Consider the following 15,661-nt stretch of genomic DNA (forward strand, 5'->3'; position numbering starts at 1 on the left):
CGCCCGGAGTCGCGCAGACACCAGTCACCCGCCGGGCGCCGCTGCCGCAACCCCAGCCGCCACCCCCGCGCGCGCCTCCGAGTCGCCGGGTCTGTCTCCAGCGATCACATAAGGTCCGCTAAGCCCCCGCGGGTGGCCAGCGGGCCCCGTTACACCCGGGGAGGCCTCGGCCCTACGCTCTGGGCCGTCCACAGCGGCACGAATTCTCCAGCGGGGAAGTCCTCTGGTTCCTCTCCAGCCGGCGGTGTGCGCCGTCCACATCAGCAACTGCTGCGGCCTCTTCCTCTCCCTGAGATCCCCTACCCCGCCGCATGTCTCAGCGACAGCTCCCGGCTTCCAGCTCCCCGCTTTCTAGCCTCTCCCTGCAGAACAGATCTCTGTAGGAGCAACTCTTGGGGGGCTGCCCAGGCCCACCTCGGTCGCCCATGTGTCTCCCCGGTGGCCCGCACCCTTTCCGAGCCGGTTCCTCCGGGTGGCGCGCGCTTGCCCCGGGCTAGCTTTGCGCGAGACGCGGTCCCCGAGCACTTTTCTGCCCCGCGTCCCTTCCCCCTCTCGCCAGCGGCTCAGCTGGCCGCTCCGCCGAGCGCACGGCGGGACCCAGGCTCGGATCTCCGCGCCCCGGCTTTCCTCGGGCTCCAGCACGTGGTGGAACGGGTGGTGGCGGCCAGACCACCGGCTGGGAGGGTCTTGGTGGCCAGGAGAGGGTCGCTTCGGGGGGAGGGGGGGGCCCGGTTACATGCCCGGAGGGCAAGCCTCGCGGTCTGAGCCTGGGGGCCCGCCCACCACACTCCTTCCCGTCGACCTCAGCCCCGGCGCGAAGGCTTCCCCCCCTTTGTGGGGAAGCAAATGGTGCCTTCCAGGCGAGTGGCCATGTTGCTCTAATAAAGCTGGAGGGGCGGCGGCGTGCAGGCAGCAGACGCCGCTGGCCGCGCGCGGGAGCCGGGCGCGAGCAGAGCGCAGCCGCGAGGGAGGCGCGGGGGAGGCGAGCGGGAGCCGGAGCCGGAGCCGGAGCCGAGCGGCAGCCAGTGTTGGCGGGGAGCAGCCGGGCGCAGCCGGAGCCGGGGCGCAGCCGCGATGGCCGTGGCCGTGGGGAGACCGTCTGTGAGTGCGGGGGCCTCGTTTCCCTGGCCCGCTCCTCCTCCGGCGCGGGGTGGTCCCTGCTTTGGGGCGGGTGCCGGCGTGAATCGGGGGGCCCGGGCGGGGGCTGTGAGTGTGTGCATGGATTTGGGCGCGCGTCTGGGGCTGGGGCGAGGGCGAGGGCGAGGAACCCCCAGGCTTGGCCATGGCGTGATGCAACAGTGTCTCGCCTCGTTGCGTCCCGATTCCCAGGACGTGGTAGGAAAGGGACCTCTCTCCTATTTTCCCTTGAGGAAGATCCTTGTAGCCACGGTGTTCCTCGGCTGCCGCCCTCCCCGCGCGCACACCTTTTCCCTCGTGACAGCGGAGAACGGCACTGGGTGCGGGGGTTTCCTCCCGTTTCCTCCGCGTGGAGGGGCGGCCGGGGCATGGGGATGCTTAGCCCAAGCCCCGTGTGTCACTCGGTGGCAGAAGCGGGTCCAAAATCAAGGGGTGGGACTTGCGTGGTGGTTTCCCCGGTGCTTTGTGAGATCCCGGACACCCCCAGGCATCCACCCGGGTGACCGGGCCCTGCCCAGGATGTGCACAAAAGCCCTGCATTTACACACAAAGTTTTCAAAAGGCCCCCTTGTCGGGTGGGTGGAGGTATTAGAATGCTCTGCGGATGGAAGGCTGGGGGCGGCGAGCCGAGGAGGCGGGGACGCGAGGAAGAGGAAGGGAGGGCGGGTGCGGGTGCCTGGAGAATCGGCTGCCCCTCGGCGCGGAGCGAGGGAGCGAGGGAGGGAGGAGGATGCTCCAGCCCCGGGTTTGCGGGCGGGGCAGGGGCCGCGACTCCGGCCCGGCTGGGCTTGGAGGGTGCGGTTTCAGCCGGGGCTCCGCATCCCGGGTGAAAGGCAGAAGGGGCGGCGGCGGCCTTTTTCGTGAAAGGAGCCGAGTGGGGTGGGCAAGGCGGAGTCCTCTTTCTTTCTCTTTGCCCGTTTCTTTGTCGGTATTCAAAGTCCACTTTCGCCCCACCGACTTTGGGGGCACTCCCCGCGAGGGTTTTCCGGCTCTACCCGCTCTCTTTCCATTTCCATTTCCTTTTCTTCGCCTACTCGTTACTGCGTAGCTGCAGGTGGTCGCTTGAGCAATTCCGTAGACATAGACAGAAGTCCTTAGGAGATACTAGAAACTCAGCAACTCGGAAATGCCGGCTGTGCTCTCAGACACCCGGCTCCTTCTCCTAACTCCTGCTCCGATACGCACACTCCCCGGCCCTCACCGCCACCCCCACCCCGGGAAATTCGGGGGATTCCTCACTTTGGTGATTTCGCCGCCAAGATGTTTTCAGAGACATTTTCCGTGGCCAGAAAATGTTCAGTGGTCATATTGAAGTGCACCTATGGGTCTTTCAGGCATTTAAAGTTAATGACATTCTCTTAAGAATTCAGATTTCTTGCACACAAACTGTACTCTTGATAATTAGTGGTCAGAGATTACTGTTATTGAGGGAATTTGTAGTCTCTGGGCTAATCTTTTTTTTTCTCTCTTGTGAGAAAAGGGGTCCAGAGAGGTCAAGTTTGTCTGGTGAAATTACACTACTTATTTCCAAGGCACAGATTCCAATAACTAAAATAACAGTATCTACTCTAGATAATTGGAGAGCATCTGGGAATGCAATGTTATGTGTGTGTGTGGGGGTGGGGGGGGTCTTTTTTCGGAATACCTATTGCTGGTGCATTTTTGAGGCATGGGGAGGTAGAAGAAATAATTTGCTGCACATTGTCTATAAATTAGTTAGTTCATATATGCCAGTTAAATAGGAACAGTATGTGGATTTAAGATTTAGTTGTGTGGCCACAATCATATCCAACACCAGGTCTGTCAACCAGATGTGAGCTTAATCCCACAGAATCCTTGCGGAAGACCTCGCTCATGCAAATAATAGAGGTTTTTAAAAGTGTGTGCACGGAGGACGTGACTGCTTTCTCTGCACATTCCCTTTTGTCACTGGAATTAAGATTAAATTACGTGCAGTGTAAAAACAGAAGACTGCTTTCTTTGACTGGGTTGTGGTATGGGTGATCAGGAATTGACTACAAAGTTGAAGTCTTTTCATGTATTCCCGAGGAATCATTGAACTGCTTCACTGTGTTGTTCACTCGGTAAATGCCCTAAGTGTAGTGTCTGCATTTTGTCTTCTACACAACCCCAGTACGTGTAGATTCTCCAAACACAACCCTGAGAGATCTACATTGCATCCTTGTTAGAATTCTCTACCCCTTCTGTTCCCTTATCTATTCTACGATTAGAACAAAAGAAAGAGTGTGGAGAGAAAATAATCACTCAGGAAGTGGATCTGTGTGTGAATGGAGTTTCTCTAGTTATTTCTTTAGAATTTGATCTTTCACAAAAAGTTGTTTAGGAAAACATGAGCATATCTCCGTTCCCTGAAAACTGCCTTCCTCATCCAGATGGAAGGAAAGTTCATTCAGAATAATTGCCCTCAATTTTAGACATTCTTGAATTTGAACATTTCAATGTGATATCCCAGGTATAAATATGACCTTTTACTGGGCAAAAATCCTTATATGACAAATGTAATCACTTCTCTTATGAAGTGATTACAGTAGTCCCCCCCCTTATCCACAGTTTCATTTTTTGAGGTTTCAGTTACCCATTGTCAACCTTGGTCCAAAAATATTAAGTGGAAAATTCCAGAAATAAGCAATTCATACGTTTCAAATTGGCCCGCCATTCTGAATAGCATGATGATGGGCCATTTGCTCAGTCCCGCCCAGGGATGTGAATCATCCCTTTGTCCAGTTTACCCATGCTGTATGTGCTCCCTCCCCTTAGTCACTTAGTAGCAATCTGAGTGATCAGGCTGACTGTTGTACCACAGTGCTTGTGTTCAAGTCACCCTTATTTTACCTAATAATGGCCCCAAAGCATTCAGATATGCAAAGAGAAGCCTTAAAGTGATTCCTTTAAGTCAGGGAAGTGATTTCAAGTCAGGGATGGGAACCTTTTTTTCTGCCAAAGGCCATTTGGATTTTTATAACATCATTCGCAGGCCATACACAATTGTCAACTAAAAATTAGCCTGCTATATTTGGTCAAACAGTTAATTAACTCACCCCTACTACCTTGGCAGGGCCAGACCAAATGATTTCTCAGGCCTTAGTAGGCTGGTGGGCTGGACCTTCCCCACCCCTGCTTTAAGCGGAAGGATGGAAGTTTTCAATATGGAAAAGAAAAACCATCTTATGCTGAGGTTGCTAAGATCTACTGTAAGAACAAATCTACCCATGAAATTGTGAAGAAGGAAAAAGAAATTCATGCTGAGAGCTCACACTTGCATAACTTTTATTACAGTATACTATTACAATTGTTCAACTTTATTATTAGTTATTGTTAATCTCTGACTGTGCCTAATTTATAAATTGAACCTTATCACAGGTATGTATGTAAAGGGTGTCCCAAAATTCACGCAAGAAGTAATTTTGATAGAAAACACAGGTTTATAATTAAAAATTGTAAGTTATTTATTGATTCATAAAGTATACAGTATAGGGTTATGTATGGAATAGCATATCGGATAAATGGCCTCCACAGCACAAAAAAACTGGATTATCTTGTCTCGATAGCGAGCACCATTAACTGTTATTGCCTGAGCAGCCGCATTTTGGTCATGGAAAATTTCAACAAAAGAGTGCGTATGTGCCAGCAAAGCTGTGGAGGCCATTTACCTGATATGCTATTCCATACATAACCCTATACTGTATATTTTATGAATCAATAAAAAATTTACAATTTTCAATTATAAACCTGTGTTTTCTATCAAAATTACTTCTTGCGTGAATTTTGGGACACCCTTTTACTATTGGTGGTTTCAGGCATCCCTCCCCACCCCCCTCATAAGGGAGGGATTACTTTACATTTAGTTGTAACCATTTAAACCTCAAGGCTAAATCCAGATGTTTCTTAAGTGGCTTTGTTGTTGGCTGGAAAACAAAAGCTCCAGTTTAGTGTGATAGTCTTTATTTGCGTCTTAATCTTATCCCTTAGTTTCTCCATTTCCCACAGGTGGTTTTGGGCTTGGCTCTGAGAAGACCCTGAAGCACATCTGTGGTTTCCAGCGTGTAACTGACGATTAGCAAGAGCATTTCTCCCCCAGGGATGTGTCCACATTTTGGATGAGTTAGTATTTTTGCATCCAAGCCCCAGGGCGGCTTTTATTTTTATTTTAAACAGAGCATGGTAATTACTCTACCTGGGAATCAGGCTTTATGTAGCCGGTCCACTCTTAAGGTGTGGAGCTCACCCAGTTACAGAGTCTAGGAGTTGACAGGAACCTAAGAGCTCATTTGGCTCAGCTTCCTCCCCAGTGCGGAAATACTTATTCCTAGCAGAGGGTATGTGTTTAAACTTTTCCAGTGGTGGACATTCCCCTATGATACCCTTCAAGAAACATGTTTAATTCTTTTTCTGATGAGCAAGAAGAAATTGAAAACTGAGTTCATTCATTCGCTCATTTATCAGTGGACAAGAGAAATTCCCTTCTTCCCTGGAGCTATTATTTTCTGAGAGATTTAATGTCCCGTGCATTACAGTGGCGGATGTAAGCCATTTAGGGAGAAGGGAACTATTTGAGTGAGTGGATGGTGATGTGGGTAAAGGATCTCATAGGTCTGAGGATCATTACATACAGTTCCTGAAGATACGGTCTGTCTTCAGCAGGGGGAATATGGGGACTGACAACGAAATGTTATTTTCCCTTGTTGTAAAAGTGCCATTTCTAGACTTGAGGATGTGGCCCACATGGAGAAAGATTAATGGAGCTGAAAAAAGTCCAGGGAATGGCCATCCAAATGAAAAAGGGGCTGTCATGCAGGGGGAGGTTTTTAAAAATTAAAACTCTTTAATCAGTGATATAAATTATACACATTGAGGCTTTATAAGCAATTATTAAGGAATCCAAGAGGTGTTTGAGGTGCAGTGATCTCTCCTTTTAAAATCTTTTGAAAGCTGTAGATTTTTTTTGTCTTTTAAAATATCTTTTTAAAAAATATATATATTTTTATTGGTTTCAGAGAGGAAGGGAGAGGGAGAGAGAGATAGAAACATCAATGATGAGAGAGAATCATTGATTGGCTGCCTCCTGCACACTCCATAGTGGGATTGAGCCCGCAACCCAGGCATGTGCCCTGACCAGGAATCAAACCTTGACCTTCTGGTTCATAGGTCGACACTGAGCCACACCGGCCGGGCTAAAATATCTTTTTTTAAAAATATATGAACTGTGGGCTTTATCCCCAATGGGTGGCGTGCAGGAGGCAGCCGATCAATGATTCTCTGTCATCATTGATGTTTCTGTCTCTCCCTCTCCTGTCCTCTCTGAAATCAATAAAAATACATTTTTAAAAAATGATATGATTTCCTTTAACTATAAAAAAAATGATATGTCTACATCACAATGAAAAACAGACCCTAGGAATTGATTAAAATAAAATTACACATATCCTACCAGCCTGATATAAAAAGCTCTAACTAGTAGATTGTTAGTGTATTTTTATTAACTTTTGAGGTTTGTACCAGGAAGCACAACCCATTTCAAATGAACTGCTGCTTAGAAACCACACTGTGTGCCGGTGTGGATCGTGTCTGACTGTTCGAACACTCGTATAATGAAGGAAACAGATGCTTAGCGCTTTCCCAGAGGCCACCCTGTGTGTGTCCAGACAAAGGAATGAATGATTTGGATGGCCTGCTTTGATTGATTGCCAGAAGACCCAGTGCGCATACCCGATGGTGATGCCACTGCTGGTAATGATCTCAGGGTTTAGACTCCCTGTGGAGCAGGCTACAGTTAGTATCCTGTGCCTGTGTTTCTCTTTATAGGACCTTAAACTTGGTTAGAACTGAGATACGAGGTGTGGGCTGCTCTTGGATTTTTATTATTTATTGAGAACTGTTTCTTGTAGCCTTAGACCTGTGCCTATTGGGGCAAGTGAAGCTGAATCATTCTCTAAACAAAGACCCAGATATACAGCTTCTATTCTTTTCCCCAAGGAGACCTACTTTACAATATAATTGATACCCCCGCCCCTTTTTAAAATCCAGATTGACAGAAAACTCCCTTCCAACTAAACAATACCTCTCCTGACCCATTCAAGCCTGCTGGCAGCCCATCAATACAGCCGCTGTTGTACATAAAAACAATACTTGGGCTAAGGTGATACAGACCGACTTCTAAAAAGAATTTGCTGGGTGATCTAAAGTCAAATGTGCATCATCAGACCTGGCCTGTGGTGGAGATCGGGAGTCTGTTCCCTGACAGGACCAGAACCAAGGCATTAGAACTTTTTGACTCGAGGGCCACAATGGGTTCTTAAACTGGACCGGAGGGCCGGAACAAAAGCATGGATGGAGTGTTTGTGTGAACTAATATAAATTCAAAGTAAACATTATTACATAAAAGGGCACAGTCTTTTTTTTTTTAGTTTTATTCATTTCAAACGGGCCAGATCCGGCCCGCGGGCTGTACGGCTGCATTAGAGCCACCTTTATCCAGGATCTGTGCCACTGAGTCTGAAGGCCTTGTTCAAGTAAAAGGACACATTCTCTCCACCTACTGAACTCTGACCCGTGGAACAGAGTGTGCCGTGTTGATGGAGGGGACAGGCTGAGGTGGAGGCGTCCTGCTCCAAAAAGAACATCTCTCGTACCCGGATGGAAGCTTTGTTTCTGCAATTTTGTTTGTTTTGCGTTTGAAAAATTGTGGTAAAAATATGTAACATAAGATGTTATCTGCTGCTTGCTTTTGGTGATTAAGGAACATTCCTTAAGGAAGAATTTATGGTTTTCTTATTCAATTTTCTTCTTCTTCTTCTTCTTTTTTTTTTTTTTTTGCATTTTCTTTTTTCTGTTGGCTGTTTTTTTTTTTTTTTTTTTTTTATTGCTTAAAGTATTACAAAGGGTATTACATATGTGTCCATTTTTTCCCCCCCGCCCTAGACAGTCCCCTAGCCTCCCCTGTCCCCCAGTGTCTTATGTCCATTGGTTATGCTTATATGCATGCATACAAGTCCTTTGGTTGATCTCTTGCCCCCCTACCTCCTGCCCCCCAACCCTCCCCGGCCTTCCCGCTGCAGTTTGACAATCTGTTTGAGGCAGCTCTGCCTCTGTATCTATTATTGTTCAAAAGTTTATAATGGTCTCTATTATCCATGAATGTCAATTTTCTTCTTATAGAGGTATAATCACAATGATATAGGTAGGTTAGAAATTGCAGAACAAAACAACCTTCAATAGCCAAACACATCAATAAGTATTCTTGGCTTCCTAATCCATCTGCTTTATCAGATATTTCTTGTGTACTTTCTCTGTGCAGGGGCTGAGGTTATGATGTTAAGTATTTGAGAGGCTGTCATCAAATTTCTCTGCAGGACGAGTAAGCAATAGCACTTAGCAAGGAAAACAGGTGGAAAAGTGTTCCAGGCCGAGGGAACAGCATGCACACTGAAAGGGCGAGGAGTACGCCCTCCACCTTGCCCCAGGGTAAGGGCTATGCCCTTCATCTTAACTTGGCCATGTGCTCAGCAAGCTTCTTCCCGGAAGATAGTCAAGGGAAGTGCACGCCATCACTATGACCACATCCTGTGTACTCACGCCTGGCCAATCAGCAGGGCCCACAGTCCTTTCTCCTCCCCTTACCCCAAACCCCTATAAAACCTCTCTCCACACAGAGTTCTCTCTCTCTCGGCCACTGGAGCTTACCGTTGCATCGGTGAGTGTGGCAGGGGAGCCAAACCTAGGTTTGAAATGAATGACTCTTTGCTTTTGCATCGGACTCGCTGGCTCCCTGTGGGTTCTTGGGAATCATGAAATCTGGGCACAACATTTGGGGGCTCGTCCGGGATTCCCAAGACCATCGAGGGACCCCCGATCCGAAGAGTCTGACTGACCGCGGTATGTGTGTGTCGTTGTATGTTCTGTTCAGTGTGAGCTCGTTTCTGGAATCTGTAATTGCCTGAGGGGTCTAGGCGGACGCGCCGTGAACGACCACAGGCAGGGGAGAGTTGGAAGACGTTCCGCTCCCCAGGAGGGATGGATATGCCCCTCACCCCAGGAGGGATGGATATGCCCCTCACGAGGGATGGATATGCCCCTCGCGGATTTGAGACGAGGCAGGTCGCTCCTGCCGGTTTGGCGTAAGGCCAACGTCTAGTTGCTTTCATGGAGTTGGAAGCCTGTATTTTCGGGCCCTGTTTAGTGTTCTGTGTTTGTACTGGATGGATGTTATGGGATGGACTCAGACTGCACCTTTGGGTATTGTGATTGATCATTTCAAGGAGATTGGGGGAGGCTTTAGAGCTCCCTCAGGAGTTGGGAAGTTGTTAGGAATTGAATGGATTGTTTAAAGTCTGAATGAATGTCTGGTGAAAGTGTGGGAGTGTGGAGGGAGGGGAATTGCCCTCCCCCCTCCTTTGTGTGGCGGTCGGGCGGCCGCCTGAGTGAGGGTATGTGGAAACAGGTCACCCCCTCCCCAAGTAAATGCGTCTGGGACTTCTGTGCACGTGTTAGGAGAAAAGCTGGCTTAAAACTAATGTGCGCACCGTCCGTTTTTGGATAGGGTTTTGGGCTAGTGTATTTAATTTGCTACCTAAGATTTTAAAAAGTTCTGCAATATAATGTTGGCCATCTATCTTTTAGGGGTTTTGGTTTGCTCTTTCCTTGTTTATTGTGAGAATGAGGAAATCATCCTTTCTGTCAGAGAACAGTTTAGACCGCCACAATGTTGAGCTGCCTGACTTGGCAGCCGCCATGTTGGCCGCATGGCATGCCGTGCCCCTGGGGGCCGCCATCTTGGAACAGTAAAGGCCCCTCCCTCTGACTTAGTCAATCACAAAAGGAATGTCTGCTCACTGAGGCAGGATGGGATTTCAGGGGTGGAGTTTTAAGGCGGAGTTTTACTAAGGAAATGCAGATGGGGCAGAAAGTGTGCCTGCCTCCCAGATTTATTTAATACTAAATTAGCAATCATGGTCTTAATATAATTTTAGTGGTATGATAGACCAATGTTTTGAGCAGTTGGCTTTATAAGGGCCGACAATAGAGCTTGTATTTCTTAAAGGGCTTGTAGATAGAGAATTGAAAAGCTTTTACAAATTCATAAATGCATCCAGGATTTCTGTGCACATGTAAAGGAAAAGGCCAGTTTAAAAACGAGTGCGCATAGTTTTGAGCTGAACTTGACCTTTTGCTGTGTACAGAATAAAAACCCGAGACTGTTTTGGCCTTAATAGTTATGGGTTTGCTTCTTGAATTCCCCAGCAGGAAAATTGTGACCATTTTGAAATTTAGCAGCTATGCCAGGATAGCAGTAACCCAATTTCTAAAGTAAAGTACAATTATTTCAGGTAGAAACTGTGGTTTAAAAGTTCTAGCTACCTGGAAAGCATGGCCTTAGTATGATGGGAGGAAAAAGAAATGTTAAATGGATGGTAGACCAGTGAGCTGGGACTGGTCACTGATGGTGGATTATGAAAAGGGCTGGACGTGGCCTAACTTCTTCCTTGGTACCCCTGAAACGTCTGAGGGTACTTCTGGCCTTGGTTTTCCAATGTGTTAAATCTGTCGATTTTGTTGTTTCGCCGAAATCCTCTTGAAGGACATTGAATGGTTCTTTCCTTCCTCTTTAACTTTTGGGGGATTGTGTGAATGGATTACTGATGTAGATTATCAAGAATCTCTAAGGTACTTGTCCTGTATCTGGAGGAATGGCTTCTAGATGGTATTCACCATCTCTGGGACTTCCGGAGGGAAGTCAAAGCTCGGACTGGCTAAGGGTTCGGATCTGGCCTATCTTTTAAAAAGGTAGAAAAGAAGCATTCCTAGGCAGTTTTCTACTGCCTCTGTTCAGGGACTTGTTCTGTATCTCGACACAACTGAAACTGATTTGTTGGTATTTTGTGGTATAAATGTGGCATGTACCTCGAAGTTCTTAATGGGGAATGTATCTAGTTATCGTGCCTATTTAGTCTTGATTTCCTTGTTCAATATGAGTACCGTTTCTATCTGGATGAGACATAGGTCAAGAATCCTGTCCTGGGATGTGGGAAAGGGAGGCCTCCACATCTGTTCCTGTCAGGCCCCCATCAGGGGACTTGGGTGGTGTTCCTGTTATCTGCTCAAGATCCCAAGACTGTAAAAGTACTTGTTCACTGAAAGGGTGTATGTTTGTATGTCTACTTGGGTATAATTATTTGTTCATGTAAGTGTGGAAGTCTGTGGGAAAAAAAGGCACACGCTTGCCCCAAGAGCGCTTGCTCTCTGTCAGAGGTGGATTAGGCCCGCCTAACTAGTAAACATCTCTGTCTGTTTGTTTGCTGGGAACTTTGATTTGCTATGTGATATTCAGTGCTGGGTTGGGATTTTGGAATTCTGGGGTAGATTTAAAAGGTATTTGTGGCTTTTCTAGCCTGATTGGGACATTTAAGGGTGGGGCTCACAGTTCCTCAGGGCAGAGATTCCATGGGCCCTTCCCCCTGCCTGTGCTGAATTAAATAATACAGGCCAGTGTCATTTAGCTTGCTGGTTAAAGGAAACCAATGGGCCTTAGAATCTGTAAAGGTGGGCAGGAATGAAGCTGGTCAAATGTACTGCAAGGGTTTGGTACCTGTTGCTGCTAGCAAAGGAGGGGCTGATACCCACTTCTAACGCACTCCCTTGAAAGAGGCCTGGTTGCTGCTCTGCCACAAAGGGAACTGATAGAAAGGCCAAAAAAAAAAAAAGCAGAGCGCTGTAGCTGATAAACAGGGTTACCTAGAAGCCATCAGGACTTTGACTCAGAGACTGGCGAGGACTGGGTGGCTTTTCTTTAACAATCTCTGTCCTTGAGAGGGCTCCAGAGGGTGCACGAGGACATTTGGCCGCGCCTCCGCGACCAGCCCAACCCCAACTCCTCATCAGCACAGACCAGGAGATTGGGTCCACGTCAGAAGGCACCACCAGGAGATCCTAGAGCCACGTTGGAAGGGTCCCTACACTGTGGTGCTGACGACCCCCACCGCTCTCAAGGTAGACGGCGTCGCGACCTGGGTCCATCCGGAAAGACTTCATCACCAAATGGAGCATCGATCGAGATCAACGCAACCCGCTCAAGCTCAAGCTACGGCGTGCTCGACCTGCCTGATGCCGGTAACATGACTTGGGATCACTCCTGTCACCAGGAGCCCCCACAATACTGTGTAATAATGCCTGCATCTTCATGGACATGGATCCAAAGAGACAAGGACAATTTATAGGATCACATGTTTAGTAGCAGAAGATTTGGCTGCCTGAAGCGGCCATGATGCCAATATTATGTTTCATTGTATTGATATGTTATATTAACCTTTGATTCTTTTGCAGGTTTGAATGTATGTTGGCTGTCCTGGAAGGGAGCTGTGTGGGGTGACCCCCAAAAGTAAAGGGTGCCTAGCTGCCAAGAGGGCAGGTGCCCAGCTGGGCAGGGAAGGGTGCCCATCAGGTTTTGGTCTCTGTTGAGAGACAGCTAACAGTTGGCAGCCTGTAATACTGTCTTGCAGGCCTGAGTCACCATGCCCATGTCAGGGTTAGTAAAGCTGGAAAAAGCCTGTTTAGAATAGAAGGTCTGAGGCATGGTTATGCATAGAAAGAAGGTTTTATGCCAACAGTTACTGTTTTGTTTTAAATCCATGAAAAGGAATTAGCAAGGAAAGTCAGAAAATCTTAGAGTAGATCAGTATGTTTTTCTCCTTATGTAATTCCTCCAAAATCTGGCAATGCTAAATAAGTACGTTTCTTTGCATAGATTCAGTAAGACTGGTTCCTAATAGTGGTTTTATTAACGGAAAACTTTGACTGGAGTATCATGTTTCAAAGAGCCCTATCTGAGCTCTAAAGACTTGAAGCCAGTAAAAATGCCACGAAGAAAGCCTGGTATCCTGCTTGGGAGCCCTGAAGATGGCTGGCGCTGGAGCGTCAGGCTGATGCCCTACCATCACTGGCGGTTGGTAAGAGTAGAAGGGGAGCAGTAAAGATGCCTCTGCATCCCTGCAGAACCCCACACACTCTGGGCCGCAACAAGTAGGAGGGCTACTGAGATGGGCCTTAAAGCCTGGAACGTGGGCTCAGGTGGAGTTGCTACAGGTGAGGGATTCACCTAACTCAGCAGATACTGCAGGCAGGCTTGATGGCAGCTGGATGGCTTGGCTTCCTGGCCCTACGGGGCACATTAAGATTCAACCATGAAATTCCAGCAAAGGTAGTCAGTTACCATTCTTGTTGTGTGTATGCAAACATCAGGACAGTAGATAAATTAATCTTGATTTGGCTTTTTGATAGCCATGGAGGAATTTTAAGAAGAAAAATCCTGTTTCAATAGAAGTTGTTAAATCTAAAATGGTTTCTTTCCCTTCCACCGGGCCATTTGTTAAGCTTATAGGGATAGTTCAGTTGATAGTTCTGTGTGCCCAGTATGGGCCTCTAGCAATGGTGGAATAGAAATGCAGTCCGTCTCATGATTGAGCCGGAAGTTCCAAGACAAGGGGGGAATGAAAGGGCGAGGAGTACGCCCTCCACCTTGCCCCAGGGTAAGGGCTATGCCCTTCATCTTAACTTGGCCATGTGCTCAGCAAGCTTCTTCCCGGAAGATAGTCAAGGGAAGTGCACGCCATCACTATGACCACATCCTGTGTACTCACGCCTGGCCAATCAGCAGGGCCCACAGTCCTTTCTCCTCCCCTTACCCCAAACCCCTATAAAACCTCTCTCCACACAGAGTTCTCTCTCTCTCGGCCACTGGAGCTTACCGTTGCATCGGTGAGTGTGGCAGGGGAGCCAAACCTAGGTTTGAAATGAATGACTCTTTGCTTTTGCATCGGACTCGCTGGCTCCCTGTGGGTTCTTGGGAATCATGAAATCTGGGCACAACACACACAGCTCTGGAAGGGAGGCAGAGCCTCAAGGAAACCCAGCGTCGCTGTGACATCAGTGTTCAGAGGGGGCACAGGGGTGAGGCTGGGCTGTGGGAAGAGCCCGCACCATGCAGCATTCTCCCAGACGTATGCATGGGTCCCACACAGCTCTTTACATATTTTATATTCCATCCACCCCTGTCCTTCAGCCTAGGGTATCTCAGGTTCTTGGAATTGGTTGAGGGGAGACACTGGAAATCTGCAGGATTTCCAGTAATTCTCCAGGATTCAGTACAGTAGAGGGGAAGTGGCAAAGGATCAGGGAAGTTAGTGCCTTTCATGGCCACATTGGCAAATTGAGCCCTTAAACAATAAAGGAAGTGAGGATTGAGGAACTGCACAAAGAGAAGGAGGCGGGGTCCAGTGACGGGAGAAAGTGTGTGTATTAGGAGCCTAAAGGAATTGAAGGCAAAGAGTATGATTATCCCTATTGTTCAATAACAGCGAGCTTCCAGTAGTATCATCCCCACGTCAGTGATGGGTGGTGGGTGACCTTCAGGAAGAACTTCTGTGCTGCTCACTGTGGCCCCAGCTCTGGGACTGTGCTCTCTGGAAATGGTTTTGAGGCCATTAGGACTTCGAGCTGCGTGACAGAATTATTCCCCTTGGGATGCTTCTGAACCAGTCCTTTCTCAGCCGTCTGTTCCTAAATGCGGACGCATCAGCTGGCACCCTGCTCTTCTTTGTTTTCTCTCTCCTGAGCGGCTGTAGTATATAGCATTTTGGTTAAGAATGTGGGTTTTGGAGCCAGTCTGCTGGGGTTCTGGGGAATCGTCTCTGCCAATGAACCACCTTTGGGGCTTTAGGCAAGTGACTTACCTTGTGTACCTCACATTCTCCATCTGTAAAATAATAACAGTCTAACAGTACCTCCCTCAAAGATTCATGGGATTAAATGTTAGTATACAACATGCTTACAATGATGCAGGAAATATTTGCCCTCAGTGAAAGGCATGCAAATACTGAAATAATAAGGGCTTTAAAAAAAAAATTCTTATATTGACTTCAGAGAGAGGGGAAGGGAGAAGGGGAGAGAGAGAAACATCAATTGGCTGCCTCCTGCACGACTCCTACTTGTGAGCAAAGCTGAAAGGGCATGTGCCCTGACGGGGAAAGGGAATCGAACCAGTGACCTTTCAGGGCATGGGACAAGGCTCAACCAACTAAACCACACCAGCCAGGGCAATAAGGGCTTTTAACTGAAGACCGGGCCCAACGCAGGAGCATTTGCCCCTTCTCTCCCGCACCTGAAATGTGCAGTCTTGCCTTTTTTCAGTCACAGCTGACCTTTGAGGCTCAGCTCAAACATACTCTCTTCTCGAGGCCTCCAGCTCTTAAGTGTCACTCATAGTATTCTGGAGCTCCTCCCACTTTCTTTAAGTTACATTTTTAAGTAAAGAGGAATTACCAGATATAGTTGTGGATGTTAAAATATCTCATTACCATATGCAGCATGCCCTTCTAGCCTTGAGCGCACTCCTGTGTGCTTACCCTGTGTTGCCAGACCGAAGGATGGAAAAGGATTTGCGGGAGGGGACTGTGTTGTGCACCCTCACTAAGAAACATTTGACCGGATGGGTGAAGAGTGATCCTGTGGATGG

The 15,661-nt window shown here is 48.0% G+C and overlaps 1 protein-coding gene across 5 annotated transcripts in view; it reads left to right on the forward strand.

Annotated features, from left to right (window-relative positions):
* Positions 1–912: 912 nt before the first annotated feature.
* SEPTIN11 (septin 11) overlaps positions 913–15,661 on the forward strand; it is a 94,845-nt gene continuing 80,096 nt past the window's right edge. For 3 of the 5 annotated variants that reach the window (XM_036337239.1, XM_036337230.1, XM_036337199.1), the window contains exon 1: positions 914–1,101. In XM_036337239.1, the coding sequence (XP_036193132.1) occupies positions 1,075–1,101 (27 nt within the window). In that variant the 5' untranslated portion in view covers positions 914–1,074. Of the gene's footprint in view, positions 1,102–15,661 lie in introns of all 5 variants that reach the window. The other 2 variants (XM_036337210.1, XM_036337221.1) reach the window with 1 other exon arrangement.

The sequence above is a fragment of the Myotis myotis genome, unplaced genomic scaffold, assembly GCF_014108235.1.
Source record: "Myotis myotis isolate mMyoMyo1 unplaced genomic scaffold, mMyoMyo1.p scaffold_m19_p_1, whole genome shotgun sequence".
Taxonomy (NCBI): domain Eukaryota; kingdom Metazoa; phylum Chordata; class Mammalia; order Chiroptera; family Vespertilionidae; genus Myotis; species Myotis myotis.